This window comes from Aphelocoma coerulescens, chromosome 5, assembly GCF_041296385.1.
Source record: "Aphelocoma coerulescens isolate FSJ_1873_10779 chromosome 5, UR_Acoe_1.0, whole genome shotgun sequence".
Taxonomy (NCBI): Eukaryota; Metazoa; Chordata; class Aves; order Passeriformes; family Corvidae; genus Aphelocoma; species Aphelocoma coerulescens.
The window spans coordinates 10460178-10479428 of NC_091019.1; the positions used below are offsets into that span (position 1 = coordinate 10460178).

The window sequence follows — 19251 nt, forward strand, 5'->3', positions numbered from 1 at the left end:
CAACAGAAGGGTATTTGTGATCTTGGTTAGCAGCAAAGCTGCGGAATTCAAGACTGTCCAGAGGGCCTGTGCTGGCTGCAGGCTGGGTGTCAAGTCTTTGTTTTGCCTTGAGGGCAAACAGAAGTAAAAGGAAAGAAAAATATCCCATATAACAAATCTAAGCTGATCTCAGTAAAGGCCTGGAGAATGAAGTTTCTTAGTCCATTCATTCCAGCACAAATCTCATTTCAGGCAACTCAAATCACACCTATTGCAACTTGACTTTCTTTCAGTGAAAGTAATCAAATTAGCTTTAAATGCTGCTTTGACAGTGTAGTTTGAAATTTGTCACAGTAATCTTAGTGGTAGAGTTAGAATGAAAATGATGTTTCATCTAGTCTGCTTGCAGGGAGAACCTGAGAAACAATACTCAAGGCTGGAAAGAGATGGGAAACCCCTCCTCTGTGAAACAAAGACATGCCACTGTCGTAATTCCCAAGTCCTTTAAAGTCATGACAGAAGTTGACTGTGACTTGCTCATTCAGACTGGCTCTTCCAATTAGCAGCTCTTTGCCCTCTTTGCTTTGGCCTGCATCGATAGATTTGATCTGATGGACGGGGGATAAATGGGGCTAACTAGCTCTTTGGAAGATACACCACAGGTCTAGTTTTGACATGGAGCCTAAATCCAGGGGATGCACAGGACATCCTACCTAGGACAGGATGAAGCATGAGTTCTGTCAAAGTGCGAATGATTCCCAGTGCTTTTACTGAATTTGCAGCTGCTTTGATTTCAGCAGCCCTTTACGGAATGACCTTGTGTTGGGAGTGGCAGTACATATGGTGGCAGGGAGGAAGAGGAGCAGACAGAATCAAGTGTTGGCATTTCTGTAAGGGTTAAAAACTGGTGCACCAACCCTGAGAACTTTGGTCTAAACTTCAGATAAACAGTTTTGCCAAGAGTAGGTTGGCTGAACAAATTCAGCCAGCTAGGTTGGCTAAGCTCACTCTCTTCTGTTGAAATCTGCAATTTCCAAATTAGATTTGGGGGGTTTTGTATCCATTTCTAAAAACGTAACTTAGCACTGAAAGGCGCTGTTACATCTGCTTCTCCAAAATCCACTGTAAGATAAAGCCACAAAAGCTTCCATTCTGAAGGCAGTAAAAACTGTTTGATGAAAGAGAAGCCAAAGCTGCAGCAGGCTGCATTAAAAGCACACAGAGGCTTCCTGGCCAGTGGTCAGTGATCAGCCACCCCCATGCAGTCTGTATGTGCTGCCTTCCACTGCAATGTGCAGTGGCAACACGCAGGAGCAAGATGTATGCTCATGTGACTTACCATAAAGAACTTAACTAGAAACACTCGTTTGAAGAACAAATTCATTTTTGCTTTTGTTAGGCACCATATACTTAAATCTCATGAAAACTGGAATAATTACTACTCCATGCCACCATCATTTAACAACTGCTGTAAAATTTGGTTAAATTATTTTGATTAAGTATCAAGTGATTGCATAATATCTTTCGTAACAGACAATGCTCTGGAGTCCTAAAGTAGTACTTCAACATGAATTATCTGTGAGTTCCACTCATTTTACAGAGTTTACTTAGGGTTCAGTCCTGTCATTAAGGTCTCTCAAACACCTTCCTTGTTGGAAGCTAGACAAGCTGGACACAAAATCTATTGCTGTGGAGAGATACTGTGACTAATTACAGCTGTCCACACACACAGGTTCTTGATATATGCAGTATTTGCTAGCAGTCCCCTTAAAGTAGTAAACAGCAGCTTTTCTTTATCTGTGCATCAGTTTGGAGGAATGTTTTTTTCAGTTGCATCATTACTACCACATTCTCATTAGAAGAGTGTCAGCAGATTAGCATCCTTTGTCTCTTAGCAGTCAATAATCCAAGCTAAAACTTGGGTCATAAAAATAGCACTATTGGGAATCAGCATTTTCCCCTCTGGTGTCCAGGGTAAAGGCAAACAGCAGGAGAAGGGGCAGAGCCCTGAGTAAACACCAGGGAAGGACTCAGAGCAAATGTGAGCCAGGAAGAACAGAGGTCACCCAAAACTTGCCGGTAGGGCTGGGGGGAACGTGTTGTCTGAGGTTTAGTAAGCAATTACTGATTGTGCTCAATAGCTGCAAGGGGTTTTTCTTGAAAGTCCCAAATTGTGTTCATAAATACTGTAAATTAAGGATATAAGGCTTTGTTAAATTGGAAAGATCTAATCTTTCCTGTGTGTGTAATACAGGTGTGCTAAATTATGGTTTGTGGATGTGTTGAAGTATATGGAGAAAACCTTTATTGTTCTGAATGCACAGCTTTAAATCCAGCTTTCTAAAATCTGGTGCATAAGTCTGTAATACCCACTCCCCTGTTTCTTAGATTAAACTTTCTATAGAGAGGAAATTGTGTTACATTTCTTCTTTTTGGTAAAAGAGTAAATTAGTAATGCAGATAATATGAAAAAATAATTTTGTGTGAAATAAAGTTGTAGAACTGTTGAAGCAGAAGGAGAAGGAACCATGATGGTTTATACAATATTCATTCAAAGCATTATTTTTTAGTTTAAAAAGCAGCAAGGCCAGTCTGTGTGTCCGAAGTATGTGGGCAAATCCTGGAAAGAGAATCTTTTCCTCCATTTTGTTACTCAGGCCACAGAGCTACAACAGTGAAATACCATTTTGCAGAGAGGCAAGAATCGAAGTAAGGATGGAATGTACATCTGTGCAGTAGGGTGTATGTGTGCACAATTGTGTTTTTATCATGTTTGGATTTGCTTGCAAAATAATTTATTCAATTTTCATAGCAGTGACTGCTCAGTGGTACTCCAAAGTCCTCCCTCCAAAAACCCTGTCATTGTTGATTTATCCTTTTACAGCAGGTGGCTGGAGTGTTCATGCTTTACTTTACATTTGCTTTGGCCAGACAGCTGGGGAGGCAAGTTTCAATACCTAACATCCAAGCATTAAAAATGTATTAATACAACTATTTTTAGATACTATAAATATATATACCTTAAGACAAATGCGTCCTCTTATCAGTCCGTAAGGAACAGGCCCGTAGCACCTGGAATCCGTAGAATTCCTGAGATTATCACCTTCTAACCAAACATGTCCTTTAGGCACCTATGATTGAGCAAGATTGAAATGTAAAAAGAAACCAGAACAGAATGGTGTTAAGCAGAGTTTGCCTTACAGTGTGTTTCCTGATTTCTGTGCTCTGTATTTCATGACTGTGTGATGAACTAAATTTTATTGAATCTAGTGAGACCCATTGCCAGATTTAGAGGGATGAGGAGTGCTCCAAAGTATCTGTTCTACCATGTGCTCAAAAACCAATGGTTTGCAACAAAAAATCCAAAATGAAGATGTAAGAGGTTAGAGCAATGTGACAGGGTCATTAATTTAATAGACTTCAAAAGAGGTCATTAGGATGTTGACTGAAAATCTGCCCTCCTGTCGCAGTAACAGCATGAACAGGGCAGCCACACACTCATCAACATCCTGGGGCCAGCACCAAGGCTAGACCTGTTAGTAGATTCATGATGAACTAACTGGTAATTGATTGTGACATCAATTACGAATAATCTCATCATTTTATCGGAGTAGGCTTGTCAAAGTTCTAATTAAGATCACAGTTCATTCTATGTGCAGGCAGAATCCACAACACATTATATTGCAATAATGATGATCGCAAAACAGCAAATCCCTTTTTATAATTTGAAAATTAATGATGGTGACCTTATACTATATGACAAAGACCTTTCATTGCCCATATATATTATGCATTAACTATATTACATACCACAGATTCATGGCATTTACTGGTTGACTCAATGACAAAATGAGAAATAGCAACATAGCTGCAATAGTTACCTAAATGAGAGTATGAAGCTTTCATATGTGAAAAAGTTCCTCCTACAAGTCTGAAACTAACATTTCTGCTTGGAATATACAATTTTGTTAAGTTTTCTTAAAAACATTTCCAATACAAATAACCTCTTTCAAGTTACCAAATAAAATATTTAATACTTCTAATTGGCTTTTGTTTCTAAAACTTTAAACCAGGCTGACAATTTAAATTAAGCAACATATTCTCAATCTAGAGAATATTTGATATGAACTTTAAACTAACATACATTTTTCCAAAACCAAGTATGTACTCGAAACATTACTACGACCACAATTCAGAGAAAAATATATGGAAAGTAACTAACTAACTAAACTATTTTAAATGAAACTCAAAGTACAAGTAGCATGCATGTTTTAGAATTGAGCCATGCAGACTCTAAACACAATAGTCTACATAAGACAGAGTTCATGGGTAACAGATTAAACAAAGTGAAATACCACTGTAAAGACTGGTTGTAAACCATTAAGAACAAACCCAGGTCCCCCATTTGAGGAAATTGCAGGTGGAGTGTAATTGGTACTTGTAGGTATCTGGCCAGGTAACGCTCCCTGGGAACCTTGGCTTTAATTAGTCTTTGAGGCTCTTGCTTAGCCATGCCCCCACGTGCCTGTTGCCAGACCGGGATCTGAGGCTGGCCCACTGCTCCCAGAGCCCCTTTGCTGAGCCGTGGCAAACGTGGCAGCTGTGGATTGAGAAACAACAGGTCGCCTTTGACAGTGGCAGAACCAGCCTGTCCATCCCTTCCAACCAGCCCCTGTATTTCTGTGGCACCCAGGAAAGGTGCTGTAGGTGTGTCAGAGGGCACAAACCCTGTCCTCAGCATTTTAGAATCCACACATGCAGCTGTGACCAGCAATGTCTAAGCCCTTCTGAAACCCACTGGTAGCACCTCCTTCCACAGGCTCCTGTATAAAGGAATGCCACCTCCTTTGCTTTAAACTGATCCACTAGTTCAGTCAAGCTCCCCTACTGCTTGTTCTCCCAGTCCTTCCAGACAGGAATTCCCTATTCAGCTTCTCTGTCACCTTTGTTGTTTGGTAGGCTGATCAGATTCCTGGCACATGCATGGAAGGGCTTCCTCTGGGAAGGCCAGCTGGTTCCAGCTAGATGACTTTGGCCCTCCTCCTACCCAAGCAGCTTTGCAAACAAAAAACAAACTGATACATTTTAAAACACTTCTATCTGGAGTCAAACAACCTGTGTGTAGAATATGCATTTTGTGGTTTTGATAGCTGTTTTAGCATGTGCTGTCACTGCTGTTTTCCTCAAAGATTCCATGGCCTGTTTAGGATGTCCAGCAGAGTAGTTGGATATTCATGTTCATTTAGTTCAGTGTACCCACCTAGAGCAGTCCCTGTGTCCAAACTCACACATGAGTTTGTTTCTCAGGTGGAGATTACTGTACAAGGCAGCGTCCTGATCTTTCTGGTGCAAACTCCCCTGTCCAGCATCTACTGTAATGAGGAGTCAGACATCAAACTGCTGTCACTGTGACATACTCCCTCAGCAGATACACAAACAGGACAAGCAGGAATTACTATGAAGGGAAGATTTTTTTTCCTTAAATATAGAAAGCAAACCCACGTTAACATTTCTTGTTACTGTAAAAGCATCACTTCTTGCAAAGTGCTCCTGTTTCCCTGCCAGCTCCCCTTGTGCTGTTCTGGTTCCTGTGCTTTCTCACTTCTCCCAATTCACAGGCAGAATGTGATGCTCATCTTTCACTGTGCAAAATAAAGAACCACTCATAACTCAAGTATATCCAGAAAATTTCTAGAACACTTCCCATCTTTCTACCAGGCTCCAAAATTATGAAAAATAAAATAAATTGCTTTTGCCTGCATTGGCATAAAACTACTTCCAATACTAGGAATAATTATTTGTCTAGACAAGACGTTCACAGTTTGCATTCCAGGTAGAACATTTGCAGTAGAGTGTCTTCCTATATCCTGAAATTCACCACTTAATGTAATTTTTGCAGTTCTCCCTGGAAGGTATGACAGGGCCCTACACCTCTGAATTTGTCATTAAGAGTACTGTCACAATGTGTGATTCATCTAGGGATAATGCACTTAAATGCCTTTGTAGGGTGTCTGTCCATCATCTAGGCACTTCACTACAACCTAAAATTAAGACAAGCAATATAATTCAGCAGAATTACAGGAAAATGGAAAACCAAATACCAGTGACAGGCCATAATCATTAATCTAAAAAAAAAAATTAACAAAAGTAGTATAAACCCCTTTGAAATAAAGAATCCTTCAAGGCTTCATGCACCAAGCCATGTCTACACCACATCACTGATCTCAGTGGGATTACTCACACAGAATAAAGTTCACTTGGAGTACCAGCCTTTGCATAGCCAGGACCCAGTCTGAAACACTGCAAATGCTGCAAGCACAGTAGCTGGGTATTAATATTCACCAAAGAAAAAAAATTAACTGTTGAAAACCTGTATTTTTAGTAAGAATCTATTAATTACACAGCAATAGGCTGCTGCTGCCAAAAAACCCAAGGCAGGAACCCAAGGGAAAGCCACTTGTGTGACAACTCACAGTGTTGCATTTTGGTATCTACAGGCAATGGACCTCTTAGACAAAGTTACCTGTATCCAAGAAGTACAACTGAAATCACAGTTCCCACAACTACACACAGGGAGACAGTGACTACAAACCCACACTGATGAGGGTTAAAGCATTACCTTGGGCTGGGCAGCATTTCTGCTCTCCCCTACACAGAGGCCACAACTAAGATGGGAAAGTCTCACACGCCCAACAGCTGAATTTTCACAGAACGAGTGGGACTCCTGCAGAACCAGCAATTCCCAGCAGTGCACGTTGCTGTGAAACGCTGCCTCTGACTGTCTGCAGATGACTCCCTCTGCCTCAGCAGCCCCTGTGCCTCTGTTCTCTGCAGATTATCTGAGGATTTATTTCCAAGGAATGGCAGTTCTCAGGCGGAACTGGTTATCCGCAGTGCAGCTTAAATGTGTGAGAATAAAAGACACCCATCAGACACATGACTCTTCCCCTGCTCCCTTCCCAGGCTCTAGCACAGGAGCAGACAGACCAGAAGAACAAGACTACCCTTGGGAACAACAGAGTTTGACACAGTAGTTCATTCTCTTTCACCCCAAATAAGCATCTTTCACTGTGACAAATTGCAGAATTTGCAGAGCTGTTGGAATTTACTCAGTGGTGCAGTTAAAGTGGCAAACCTGAAGTGCAGGGCAGGGATTTGATGCATACTCACTAGCATAAAACATTAATTTACTTAAAGGGGGATATTACCAAATAGTTATATTGTTTTGGTCTCTTTACAAGATGCCAAACTTTTTTCTTTGATTACTCTCACTGTCTTCAAACCTAAGAGATATGAACCCTGCACTGCATTAACTGACATACTTGAAAACTAATATATTGTAAATAAAACTAACAGACTAAATTATCTGCCTCAAAAATACCCCCAAATACCCCCAAACCCAACTAAATGTAAACAGGCTTCTGTGGTTTGGGTTTTTTGTGTGGAGGGAGCTTTTGTTCGTGATTTTAGGGGACTTAAAAACATGAATGTCTTGCAATCTCAAAAAACATCAGCACATACAATCAGCTGGGAGTAGATGTTTGAACTTTCATAAGGTCACAGGTATTCAAGTCACCTCCAGCAATATCAAAGTTTCAGACTTAAGAAGAACTTTAAATCATTCCCATCTTTTCTTTTCAGTTCAGAGGCTTCCTTCTTGAGCTATGATAAGAACTAATCTCAGTGCTGGACAAAAGAATAAAGTCTGCAAGTTCTCATCTATCCCTACTAAGGTCTATTTAAGTGCCTCCTACTTTGGTACAAGCAACAAATGTAATTGCTTCATGGCCTGCGGGTGTTCATTTAACAAAAGAAGCTTTTGTGAATAAACCACAGGTGTTACCTTTCTTGATTAAAGTGAAATATGATGAAAGATTCTACAATATCAAATGACAAATTTACTAAATACTGATTAAATTGCCTTATTTAAGTAAATTGCATCTAGTTAGGATAAAATATACACCATAGAAATGCAGGAGTTTGTTTTATCTCTCTATACTTAAAGTCTCATAGCTACTCCTTAATCCTTTATTTATTAATTCAGAACCAAGACCGAATAATGCTTAACAAATACTTTTTTTAATGATCCAGTTGCTCCAGGCACTGTTCCTGTAGGTTTATCATAAATGTTGTTCATATTAAGGCTGCCATCTGTATAAAACCCAGCCACATTAATTAGCTCAATGTTCTCAAAATTAGGGTAAGCATTTATATTTACTTTTTTGTGCTGAAAAAGCTATGAAATAGTAGGAACCACATTGGAACTTAAACATGTTAGCAGATGTTAAATCAGCATCTTCTGTGTATGCTTAAAAGGTTGAATTACCTGGAATTTAATACTTCTTAAAAGAATATAACAATGAATTTACCTTAAATTTATAGGAACTTCCAAAGAGTTTAGCATTTTCCCTCTACTTGCTGAACAGTTTAAGCTGCTTATGAATAAGACATAATGTACTTGACCAAGTTTGTTTAAATGCACATATTAAAAAAAAGACATCATGATGCTGGTCCAGATTGTTATTAGTGAGAATGACAATGAAGCACTAATGTATTTTATACAAAAATCAAATTCGTTGTGATTACATATTTATATTATGAATTCATTCTCTGTAGTGAGACATTTGTAATTTTAATAGAAGATTTATAAAAAGGTAAGATATGAAGACTTGTCTAAGTTTTGAAATTAAATATTAACCAATATTAAAATCACATAACCTCCAGTGTTAACTCACACACCACGAGGGAACTAAGGAATATTAACTTAGACTTGAATTTCTAAGACATTTTTCTCTACCGTGCAAGCACACCAGTTGGGTGTTGTTCTGTAACAAAAATCTGAGTAAGCTGTTAGAGTGACCTGTCAAAGCATTTGTTGGTTATTTCAATGTTTGGGGTTTAACCATAGCTGCTCCTTCTAAACTTTGGGTAATGTAGGAGTAACTGCTGCTGTTCTAAGCTTAACTACTTGGACCTTAAAAGGTTTGATCACTGCACTCACAGCTTGATGGGAGAAGTTTTCACACCAGAGATGTTTATGCCAGTCAAATGAGAAAAATACCTGATTTCTCTCAGTATCACTTTTTACCTGTTCCAAAAGTTTTCAACTGTGTTAAATAATTCAAACACTTGCATGCGTTGTTTACTGATATATATATTTAATGCTGAGATCTAGATCATATTGTTAAATACACAGATCTCAATTGGCTGGAAAAGCTATGTATCTGATTTCAAAAACCTCTAGCTGCAACCCTAAATTTAAATTATTAGTCATCTTTCCTTTTCTAAAACTATTATCAGTTAAAGTTAAAACTACATGTTCATAGGCCAAAACTTTCAGACCCAAATCTCCTAGCTACATTTAGGAACTCCTGAACAAAAATTCAGAATATGTCTGAGATGCATCAGTCCAGACTCTTAGCCTAAGATTTACAGAAGATGAGTGTTTTGGAATAAAATATTGATTACAAATCCATCAAAGATTACTTCACAGTTTGCAGAGACCTTTCTGACCACAATAATTCCAAAAGATTTGATCTTCTTCTCCAGATAACAGATGATGTAACAGGGTCACCCAAAAGTATAGGTCCAAGAACAAAAAACCCTGTGGGTGCAAACCCCAACTAACACAGAACCCCATCATCATCACTGGCATGGCCTGTACCTGTACTCTGATCTGCAGTTCAGCCTGGGAGAACAATGGCTGAGAAATAACAGCATCAGGGTTAAGGAATCTTGTCTGCCAGCTCCATCAGAAGTGACCTAAATCTCTCCTACACAGCTGGTACAGTCAGACTAAAGTTCGGCTCAAAAGCTTCAGTTGAGTCCCAAGCAGTTGGTTTCACCATCCTGAGCAGCTTCCTAAAAGTTATTACTAAACTTTGAGCAGAGGAATAACAGAATCATAAAATCTTGAAGGTTCAAACTGGTTTGACCAGCACAGCCAAGGCCATATTACAGAGAGGAAAAACATCTAGTGCCGTAAATTCAGAAATGAATGCCTTTCAAACACCTTTCCCTCAAATCCTGGAGGAGGTTTCTTTCTGGTTTTGCTCAGGGGTGAAGTGGCTGAGCAGGGGCAGCAGGGCAGTCAGAGCCTGGGCAGTGCTCAGCCCACGTTGGTGGCACCAGCCTGTTCCCAAGGCCAGCTGCTGGCGTGCAGCTGCCTCCTCTTGGGCACACAGTGAGGAAGAAAGAGCTCTTCCAGAAAGGTGTGGGAGACCTCGTGGGGGTTCACTCGGGAGCCTCTGGCTGTGTCCCCATGCCCAAACTCTGCTGCAGCCATGCCCATGTCTGGCCACCCTCCCTGACCCCACAGGGACCTGGATAAGCTCTGCTGAACTCTGATGCTACTTCTATGTTCTTGACATACCAAAACCAAAACTGCAAAGGCACAAAGACCAAGCCACTTGGGCAGAAGAAACCCTGGAAATATTGGGAATTAGACTGATAAAATTCTTTGTGTTTCTTTTCCCTTGAATAATTTAGTTTTGACAAATCAGAATTTTGATTTAAAATTACTTCTCAGAAAATTCAAGATAAGCATGAGTCATGAACTCTCTGTACTGGGATACAGAGCCATCTGCAGACCAACAAATATGCCAAATTAGCTCTCCTCTCCCACCAGACATTTAGCACAGCTGCTGGTTAGAAATACCGCATGGCTTTCTCTCAAGCCTCTAGAACACTTAGAACTAAGGAGGACAAAGAAAATATCTTACTCATTTTCCATGTCAGCAACTACTGAAGCTTACTCAGTGAAGTACTGAACCATGAGTGTAAACATTAAGATACTTAGAACAAAGGGAAAAGAAGTGGTGTTTTAATTAGGTTTATTTTTAATTGCTACTTAGGATATTTTAAAGAGACTATCCAATGGTACTGAGAGACTGAGTGCTCTGAAATATCAAACCACTTTTCAGTGTCTTGCACAGTGTATCCAAAACATGTAGAACTGGCCAGTGATTACAATACTGTGGTGTTTGCCTTGACATTATGTTATTCTTAGTAGCCACATCATATTCTTACTGCATTTGCCAAGAACTGTTTAAGAGTTAATAGCACTGTGCAGGGCCACTTCTGTGATGTGCAAACACAGTGAGATGCATTATCTTGGGAATTCTGTTAGCTCTGGAGCTCCCACAGGATGAAGAGATGCCATCTCCGCAGTGAAGCTCACTTTAGCACAAGGCAAACACACTCCCCCATCAGCCAGGCTGGCAGCATTAGTGGGAGCTGTGATTGATCACCAGCACGGTGTTGCTGAGATATGGATTTGTATCTCAGCTTTTTATCACTGTGACTTGCAAAAGGCAGTTCCTTATTTACAGACTCTGCCTCTATTAAGTGACATTATTAGGGACTACTTTTGTTTAAGTGCCCCAAAGGCTCAGCATATTGGTGGTTTATGACATACAAGCTGTTTGATTCTGATGGTTTACCCCTCACTTTTTCAGATTGTAAATACGAGCTGCAGCACAAGAACATATGGTACATAAAGAAATTAAAGCTAAAGTAAATGGCATTAAAACAAATTCAAATAGAGCAATAGGATATTCCATCTGAATTACAAGTCTATATTAAGACTTTTTTAAACAGGAAATAAAAGCCTAAATATGAAAAATAACCTTTCAGCTTTTTTTTGGGGTTTTTTTAAGGACCATTTCAGGGCTTTACTAGGATTAATTTCCTTATTAATCCTCATTATTTACATCCATGTAGTTAAATGAATAAGGTATTTTTTAATAAGTGAAACTAGTTCTGAATACAACATTAGTTGTTTACCTTTTTAACTTCTGGGTTCACACCACATTGCCTCTGATACAGCAAAAATACATTATGCATTCTTAAACATTTATTACAGCAAATACACTTGCTTCTATTTACAAATACATATTTAGCACAAAACCAAAAAGGAGCCCTGCAATACTGCCAGACTAATGCTTGTATTCCATACCAGATATCAACAAAAAGGAAAATTGCCTTTTCCAACCCTTGTAATACTATAGCAGCTTATTCAAAAAAGGAATTTCATTATACTTCCATGTAAATAAGATTTACCTCATTGTTGTTCTACAGATAAACTCCAATCTTTAGCATATGAAGCATCATGCACCATAAAGGGTCCAAAGGACGTTTCTTATATACTTAAATTGTAATTTAAGCACATGCTTAGTTTATGCCACTCAGTTTTATATGTGGCATTAGTTCCATCAGCCTGTAATCCAACAGCTCCATCAAAGACAGTTTTTTTGATGCAGATTTACCCTTAGTGCACTCTGACAAAAAAAAAATTCTCATATGATGTATTCCTTCAGTTAAGCAACAAGAGTATTTTAACTGCCACTGCTATATGGAATTTCTACTCAACTGAAACACCTATTTTCAGAACAACTTATTCATCTTATGTGTGATTTTTTTTTGTCTGTTTCTTTTCATTATATCTTGGAAGGTTGGTTTGTTGTGTTTGGATTTTTTGTTAATCTACAGGTATCTCCTTGGTTGTTTGCAGCAATTATGTATCTCATCTGTGTAATTTACAGAGAACAAATTGTAAACAGAGTTCTCCATTCTCCTACCTACATACAAAGGCATCCTGAGAAGTACATTCATCAATGAACCAGCACTGGAAGTAGGATCTGATTTTAGCATTCTCTTAGGCTCCAGAATAAGGACTGTGTGTGACAATACTTCTAGGCACAAAAATACCTAACTTAAAATCTGTAAAATACACCGATATTAACATGATGCAGTCAGTACAGTCTAAGCACAATTCCTACTAACATGACTGAAAGGATTCTCCTTTTAGGGCAAATCTAAAGCAGCTGCTTACAGGTAATTTCACCCTCAGCTGCATGAAGTACATTGTATTGCCATTACTCTCCCATCTCCAGGAACTGGCTAACTGAGAAAACCTATCCACTAGCTGGCAACCACCAGCACAGAATGAAGCAGGGGTCTGAGCTGCCTAATTTGGCAATATTGCTGGCATCTGATATTCGTATTTACTGTGATAACTCTGCAAACATGACAGGAACTCCCCGAAACAGGAGACAAGCCCTCAAGGAAAGCTGAACAGTTCACCATAATAAAAACAAAGACTGCTCTGACCTTACACACTTTGGAGTCACAGCATTCACACACCTCTCAGATTTCCCATTTGAAAAAAGGCAGTTAGTAGCCAGATATAAAGTGCAAAATTCATGACACTTACTAGGCTTTGCTCACTTAAGGAGCAGTACCTTCCCCTGGCAGACAGACCTTCCTGGCAGGACTCTTGGCCATTTGCAATCATAGCCCAGGCCTTTCTTCAGTTTGGACAATCTTTTTTCCAAAAACCCACCTAAGGCAAGTATCAACAACACAAACAGCCAGTTCCCTGTACATCTGCTGCTGTTATTTGCTGTGAAGAATTCTGTGTTTGAGTTAAAAGTGCATAGCACAGTGATTCATTAAAATAAGGAACCTGATTAGGCAATTGCCTAAACATAAACATGTATCACGTTTCCCCTCCCCAACAATTTACTTAGTGAATAATCCAGCTTCAGTTATGAACATAAAGTGCAGATATCCACGTTGAGAATGTACTGTTCTGTAAAGGAAGCGTCTCATGAACAGATGGAAAGACCTACCTCTTTACCAAGCACTAAAGGTAGAAGGAAAACAGGTATCAGACCCAATGAGAGCATTTCCATTTAGGTAATTTCTCCTCCTAGATACAATTTATGATGTAAGAATTACAAAAGCTTGTCACTTTGCTGTATTTCCACACATTAGCCTTTAGGAGAACAGGAAATGGACTCTGTATTCTCCATCCACTCTTTCTCCTCATATTTTAGCTTTAAACTGGAGACAAGAAATCCTGCACTAGGGCAGAAACTGTTCTGCAGAATATTCATTTGGTTACTTAAGTGTTTCCAGAAAAGCTGACATCCTGTTAAGTATAAATCTTTCCCAAACTTCGTTTTCAAGACTAAGACAAGTGAGGAACAAGATGCTCAGAGAAATTCAGTTTGTGTCTTCTGTCAGTGTACACAGAATTCAGGTTTCCATCTCAGGTTGGTCTCCTCTGGGAAATTCATATTCCATCACAATTACGAGCTCCACCAGAGCTAGAGAATTTCTTCAGCTTGGTACAGAAGGTGGGTTTGTGTTCTTTGGGTTTTTTTGTAGATTTTTCCTTGGTTAAATGGTTAACACAATTTGATTTGTGGAAAAACTAAATGTTCTGTCCTCCCCTTCAAAATGTAACAGAGAATGAGTTCCTTCTTTGTGCCCACAAGTGACCAAAGTCTAAGAACAGGAGCTCCAGTGGCACTGGCATTAGACCCAGAAGGGCAGATGAGAGGCAGGTTCCCAAGATGTCCTGCCTCAACACTGGAGTGGAAGAAACAAATTCAAAGCCCCAGAGCAGGGCATGAATCATATTCTTACTTTCTGGTGCTAAACAAAATGGTGACATGAATTTTGCTTTTACTAAAGACAAACTCCACTTCAGCTGCTTAATACAAATGAACCAATGGCACCTGGAGGCTCACTGGTGAAGGTGGCTGCCTTTATGGAAGAGAAACTCTTACAGGATTTATGTTGCACAAACTGTAGTTGCCTGTAAGAAGTGTTCCATAAAATTCCCTGCCTTCACAGCACAGGACTTTAGCCAGATGCTCACTCTTATTCTGAGGATGAAGTGGATGTGAAAGGGCAAAATAACAGCTTTGTCTAAAGATTCAAAACACCTGGGAGCATCTGATGGCTGAACAGAGAGAACAGTCAAACACACCTCTCAGGAAAAACCCTACATTCTTCTGTGATCGTGATTCCTGATGATTTTTCTAATGACAGCCTAAAAAGTTGCTAAAAACATTTTGTCACAGATCTTCCCAAACTTCTGTCAAGTCCATCTGCATAAGGACAAGTGAACATTGATATTATTGTTCCCTTTCCATTGCACCACCTGACCTTTTGGCCAAGTTAGGAGAATTGCTACTTCTCCAACCATATTCAGGAACATTAAAATATTGTTACATTGCAATATAGAGATACACTAAAGTATAATTTTGAAAGGAAAATCTGCAAAACTATTGCAGGGTCAAATATTCACTTCTTAGTGTTTGAAATACAGGAACAATTTTGCCTGAAAAAGCACTTGCATCTGTCATCTGTACTGCACTTCATGCAGAGAATTTCAGAGTATTCTTCCAAGGAAGAAGAACTAAGCAAAGGGCAGAGCAAAAATATTATCTGTCTACAGTTTCTACAGACACAAAAGGCAGAGAAAGACAGCTTGGCACACACAATCTAAAAGTACAACATTTTACTGTACATATACAAGAATAATAATTTATTGATGTCATAATTTATGATTTCTGATGATCCTCAAATATTGCAAATCCTTTACAGACTACCAGGCCTACTTAAGTAATCATTAATTTACATAGTAAGAAACTCTAATACTTACATAGCTGTGACTCTTAAGGAAATCTGAAGGGTTGCTTGTGCAGACTTTATCCCCTTCCAAGCCAATTACTCTTTTACAGATATTTGATTTGGGGTCATTTGGGCTTTTCACAATTACAATATCTCCTCTGAGAGGAAAAAACAGAAACAAAAACAAACAGAAGAACTCTAATTACAAACTATTTGGCTGAGTGCATGAGCATCCATGTGTCTACTCCAAAAATATTCACACACATTTAAGATAGTCCCTTGTGCTGAAAATTCTTGTGTACAATTTTGGTTTCTTCAGTTTTACTCAAGTATAATTTCACAGAGTGTTAAAAGTGGACTGAATTTTTGTTATTTAGATCATTTATGAAACATTTAAGACTACAACCTGAGGCCAGTAATACCCATAGTTGGTTTTCAAGACCAAACTGCTTAGAGAAGAAGTTACATTCACTCAATAGAATCATTTATGGGGAGAAAAAAAAAAAAGATTTTTTCTATTTTTTGGAAAAAGCTGTGAAAGTGACAGTAGACTAAATCCAAACTGAATTCTGTCAAATTGTTCACTGGGCTGTATGTGCTGGTAACTTTAACTTCCATCAGACACAATGAAAAATTACGATTTAGAGGCAGAAAAATACACAAAAAATAAAGGACAGAATTGACAAGCCCTGGCAAACAGGATGTCAGATCAGGTCCCAACAGAGGAGCGTACTTTCGAATGCAGTAAAAGTGGCGGCTAAGGTTCTCCGAAAAGACAATATCAGAGTTTTGAATGGTTGGTTCCATTGAAGGTCCAGAACACTGCAAATTAAAAATAAATGAGAAAAAAATTACTATTTCCAACTACTTTTAGCTAAAATAAACTTTTATTCAAATGATATGCTGATAAATTAGAAAAGGTGTAATGTAGAGAACTAGAAGTGAGCTCCTCCAAGGCAACACGTGATGCATTTAAAAGCTGAGGAGAGCCTCCAGAGCACCTCTAACTCTTACAGCTCCATCTTTCCTTGGGATTGGTCCTAAAGTGCACTAGGTGTTACAGGCCCTCATGGGTTCATTTCAGCACCCCATCTCTAGGAAATTTTTAGGAGCAGTGCTCAAAGCCCTGCCAGCTTACCCCTTTCTCTGTAACACAGAATCACCACAGAAGCTGCAAGAGCAGCTCACAGCCAAACTCCCTCATGTCCAGCAGCAGTATCTGCTAGGTTAAGGACCTGGGGAGGAGGGGCAGGGAGCATAAATCACCCAGAAATCTGAAAAAAAACCCCCATTTCCTATTGGTGACTCCAGTCTTTCTTGAAGGACAGACTCTCTGCAAGAGGCTTAATCAGGATTTCCCATTGACTTCAGCAATAACACATCAGAAAACATGAATGTTGAAAGTACAAATAACTTTCATAAAGGCTGGACCTGCTTCCCATAAATTGTGTTTAATAAAGAAAATTAAGAAACCTGAATGATTGGCATCATCACACGTAACAATTTCAGTATTACAGTTTTATCTTCTTTTAAATGTCATGAAAATGAAGAGTTACCACAACAATTCCTCCAAGGTACTCAAAGGCACAGTGTGCTATGCAGCCATATTGCACAGTGTACCCCAGAAATCGGAAGGTTTTTCCTAGGACATTGCGAAGCATCCTACGGTGGTACGTTGTTCAGCTGGTTCTACAGCAAAACAGAAGAGTATCATTTATTTGATAACAAACAATCTAACATTTACAAACCTATCTTTTGTGTGTAACAGATGGACAAGATTAAAAAAAACCCAACAGTGTAAGGAAACCAACAAATAATCAGATACACCTGTAGAAATAAGGCATCAGGTCTTTTTGTTCTCAGCTGCAGCACAGTGGTGTAACTTCTGCAGCACAGTAGTCTGTAAACATTTTCTGACCCCCTTCCCCAAATATTCAAGTCAACTCTGATAAGGAGATCCAATTCTGGCAATGGTAATCCAAATAAAGTATTTCCTTAACCCAATTTGATGGTTACATATCTTTATCTTAAGGAAGTGGAAAACAGATACACTGAAACAACTGAAGAAAGTTCTACACTCTGCAAGAAACCTGTTCCCCTTAAACTCAGTGTTGCCCTATAATCAACTAAAACCACTGCAAGATTTCCCTCTTCTATTAAGATGTCTCAATATAGTTTGATAAGCAAATGCAGTATGTTATAAAGAAAAAAAAGAGAAAAATGCTGTGTAAAATATGCCCACTTCAAAATGAAATAAAGACATCTCCTTTTATTTTTCATGACATTTCGTTAATTAAAGACAGGACTTTAAAAGTGCCTATCTTTATTTTTACAACTCTCACTAGAATTTAATGGAATTTTGCCTGAATACATTCAAAAGACAACCATTATTGGGAGCAAATATTCTCTACCAAGTTCATTTCCTTGTTCCAAAAAAGATGTACTTTTTTTTATTTACATAAACTTCTCTGGACTAGAACAGCTTAAACCAAGCTGTCATTCAACATTCAAAAGATTATCTGACCATTTTCACAGTAATGACCCAAAATACAATTGAAAACAGAAAAGTCTTGAATTGTGTCCTTAGCCAAAGCAGCACCCAGCACACTGCAGGAACTGAAACAGCTCCTCTGGAAGGGGAATGCACTTCCAGCAGAATTCATTCTGGAGAGGCAGAGAAGGGGCTGGCTCTTCCCAGCCTAGTGCACTATGAAAAGCACCAACCAATGCCTTACTCTTAGGGCCAGACACATGGTGAGCCCAGAAATGTGGTACAGGTGATAAAAGGAAGGTGGAGGGACAGCAGATGAATGTTAGTTGCACAACTAGTGTGAATGCATGACCACAACTATGTTTTGAGAGAAGTCCATCATCAATACTTCTTAACAGCACCTGCTAGAAAGGAAGTGTCACATTGCTTCTTAGTTCGGGTAGACAGAAAATACTGCACAAGCATCCTCTAGTTTTGCTCCATGCTTTTCAGAAACCTTGTATTAATATATAAAGGCAGTAGAGAATTTAGGCACCCGTGAGTATTGCAGGTAAAAAGGAATTGTATAAACAATGCATTACAATACCCAGAGTATGCAGATCAAATTGGGACAAATAAACAGTAACAACATTAAGAGAATATGCAAACGTCTCATGCCAACAGCTGTCAGATTGTAACTAAAATATTTTTATTATGAAACTACAAACAACTGCTATACATCTCAGAAAATAAGTTTCAAAGTGATTGCAAGTGACTTCCTTTCAGATTTTGGATGACACAAACTTAGGGATAGTCACCCTGAACATGTGTTTCCCTGTGATGTTTGCAAGTAGATTTGTGAGCTATTCAAGGAAACCCACGGTTCAGAGTGAGCTTTGCCTACTGCTAGAGCTCTCATGGTAAAAAACTAACCACAAGGACAGAATATGAGTGAAGAGCTCTCAAATTTTGTTCCCAGTTCTCTTAAAATAAATTCTTAACTCCCAAGACATGGATTTCACCAACCCCCATTTATAAATGTAGTACAAAGGACTTTTTTTAAATGGTCAAGCTTATCAGATTTTAAGATAATAATGAAAAAATTCTTAGCTTTATATAAAAGCTTTTGACTATTACTCAAGAAAGTTAATTTCAGATGAAGGCACATATATACCTGGATTATACAGTCTGACCCAGACAAGGTACCTCCTGGGGATTGGCAGGGTGTTTTAAATGTTAAGGTTCATTTTTAGACATCTAATATTCATTCCACAGAATAACTACAATCCTAAAAGTTTTCATGTAGTTTTAAGTAACAATTTCCAGTTAATAAGTGGTTGCAGCAAGTCCAGTAAAAAAAACACCAGAAAAAACTA

The 19251-nt window shown here is 38.8% G+C and overlaps 1 protein-coding gene across 4 annotated transcripts in view; it reads right to left on the reverse strand.

The window, feature by feature from the left end:
• Window positions 1-19251, reverse strand: part of IMMP1L (inner mitochondrial membrane peptidase subunit 1) — a 32472-nt gene that overhangs the window by 1667 nt on the left and 11554 nt on the right. For all 4 annotated transcript variants that reach the window (XM_069016503.1, XM_069016506.1, XM_069016504.1 and 1 more), the window contains 4 exons: window positions 16962-17094; window positions 16139-16227; window positions 15437-15563; window positions 3000-3110 (listed from right to left, as the gene is read on the reverse strand). In XM_069016503.1, coding sequence (XP_068872604.1) covers window positions 3000-3110; window positions 15437-15563; window positions 16139-16227; window positions 16962-17066 — 432 coding nt within the window. In that variant the 5' untranslated portion in view covers window positions 17067-17094. The remainder of the gene's footprint in view (window positions 1-2999; window positions 3111-15436; window positions 15564-16138; window positions 16228-16961; window positions 17095-19251) is intronic.